Source organism: Schistocerca nitens, chromosome 10 (assembly GCF_023898315.1).
Source record: "Schistocerca nitens isolate TAMUIC-IGC-003100 chromosome 10, iqSchNite1.1, whole genome shotgun sequence".
NCBI lineage: Eukaryota > Metazoa > Arthropoda > Insecta > Orthoptera > Acrididae > Schistocerca > Schistocerca nitens.
Window position 1 is genome coordinate 74,971,003 of NC_064623.1, and position 1,824 is coordinate 74,972,826.

General features: G+C 46.6%; 1 protein-coding gene across 1 annotated transcript; it reads left to right on the plus strand.

Annotated features, from left to right (window-relative positions):
* The first annotated feature begins 1,057 nt into the window (after positions 1–1,057).
* On the plus strand, positions 1,058–1,564 carry LOC126209886 (uncharacterized). The gene has a single exon (XM_049939010.1). The coding sequence runs from the start codon at positions 1,058–1,060 to the stop codon at positions 1,562–1,564; it is 507 nt and encodes a 168-aa protein (XP_049794967.1).
* Positions 1,565–1,824: the final 260 nt, after the last annotated feature.

Genomic DNA, 1,824 nt, shown 5'->3' on the forward strand with positions numbered 1-1,824 from the left:
AGAAACTACTGGATTCAAAGTACTTCAATGTAACGGCAGAAATGTACGGCGTAGCGGACAGCGCCAGAGTCGCCGCGCTGTGCGCTTATCACGCGGAATGCTGACTGGAAATACAATCTGAATCGCGCGCCGTGGGTGTACACAGCCACCAGCTACGAAGAGCAGTCTGAGACCGGCCAGTTGTGAACATGTATCGCTCTCGACACAGTGATGACGGGTTACCAGACGCGCATAATGCATTGTCGCACCGTCTTTATTAACAAATGGTAAAACTAAATTTTCCGTGTTCCACACTCTGCACTACCCGGAACTACCGCCCACGCATCCCATCCTAACAGCAAATGGACGCAATAACATTTTACCCGGCCGTCCAAAAGACCCCGTTAGAAAATTGGTGCCAGGTGTGGGATTATTTTCGGAAAACCTACAGTCCTGAAAAGTGCAGCGATGTGTAAACTTAACATCGGAGCATCTTCACGACAACACAGCAAGCAGCAACAGCAAAGGACATCGTCCGACAACACGGGGACATCCAGCGCTGGAATTCACGTTAGTCTACTCAGATTGGCTTAAAACGAGAGGCAGTGATGGATTTTTAATTTTTCTGTATTGATTGACCGGTATAGACTGCATTCAAAATGGTAGACCAAACCCGAGTAACACGGTCGATCTCCAAACCGTTATAGAAGAACTACGAAGAGATTCAACAATTAAAAGCGAGCGTAGCCTCCCGGTTGATTTGTCACATGACGGCACTTCTGTTCCAATAAAGAATTTTTCACTGTTGCCATCTGTACCGGTGTTCAGCGGAAAACTTGCGGATGTGCAAGTATTTTCTCCGAAAGTCGAAGGCGCAGCTCTGTTGGGTTCATGGACTGATTCAGATAAGCTAGCAGTTGCTAAATTGAGAATCCAAGGAGCCGCACAAGATTTCATTAGCGCGGATCCGATTTGCGTGAAAACAGAAGTTTACAATGATTTTAAAACGGTAGTGGTTCAGAGGTTCAAATGCAAAAATGCAATCAGATTCTACCGTGAGCAACTTCATAGTTCGCGCATGCGGCGTGACGAATCTATCGAGCAATTAGCTGATAGAATCCGAAACATAAATGCTCAGACTTACGAGCTTGTAGAGGACGAAAATGAGAACCGGATCCAGCTTTTCGAAGCCGATCAGAGAGCACTTGACACATTCATCCATGGGTTGTGTGGGGAAGAAGTAAACAAAGCAGTCAGACTCGAAGGCTGTAAAATATTTCAAGAAGCAGTAGAGGCAGCAGTTGGTTTTGTCGAAGCATTGAGACGCCCAAATGACATGCGAAAGGAAGAACGTCGCGTGTTCAACTCAAATGTGGAATGTTACCGATGCAATAGGCCCGGTCACAAGCGCAAGGACTGTAAGGAGAACAGGACCTGCCACAAATGTGGGATACAGGGTCACTTAGCGAGGAACTGTCGCAACAAAAAGAAACCAAATGTGAGCAGTAGACAACTCGGCAGATCTTTAAACGAGTGCGGGGACGTACGTGCTACCACAGCGTCCGCCCCTTGCCCGAGGCAGTGATTCCTGCAGCTGAAAATCAATTCGATAATGACTTCGTGATAGGTGCTGTTTATCGCGGAAAAAATATTAAATTATTGATCGACACGGGAGCACAGACCTCATTGATGTGGTGTTCTATAGACGAAAGGGACAAGCTGAGACCACCAATGTTTAATGTGCGGGGGCTGAACAGTGGGAAACTACGTAACTATTGAGAAGTTGACGTAGAATTGTGCCTAGGCCAGGACAAATACACAGCAACGGTGCAAGTGGTTTTTAAT

Excerpts from the sequence above, each read along its gene's own strand:
- LOC126209886 (XM_049939010.1), top strand. The coding sequence starts at position 1,058 with ATGCGGCGTGACGAATCTATCGAGCAATTAGCTGATAGAATCCGAAAC.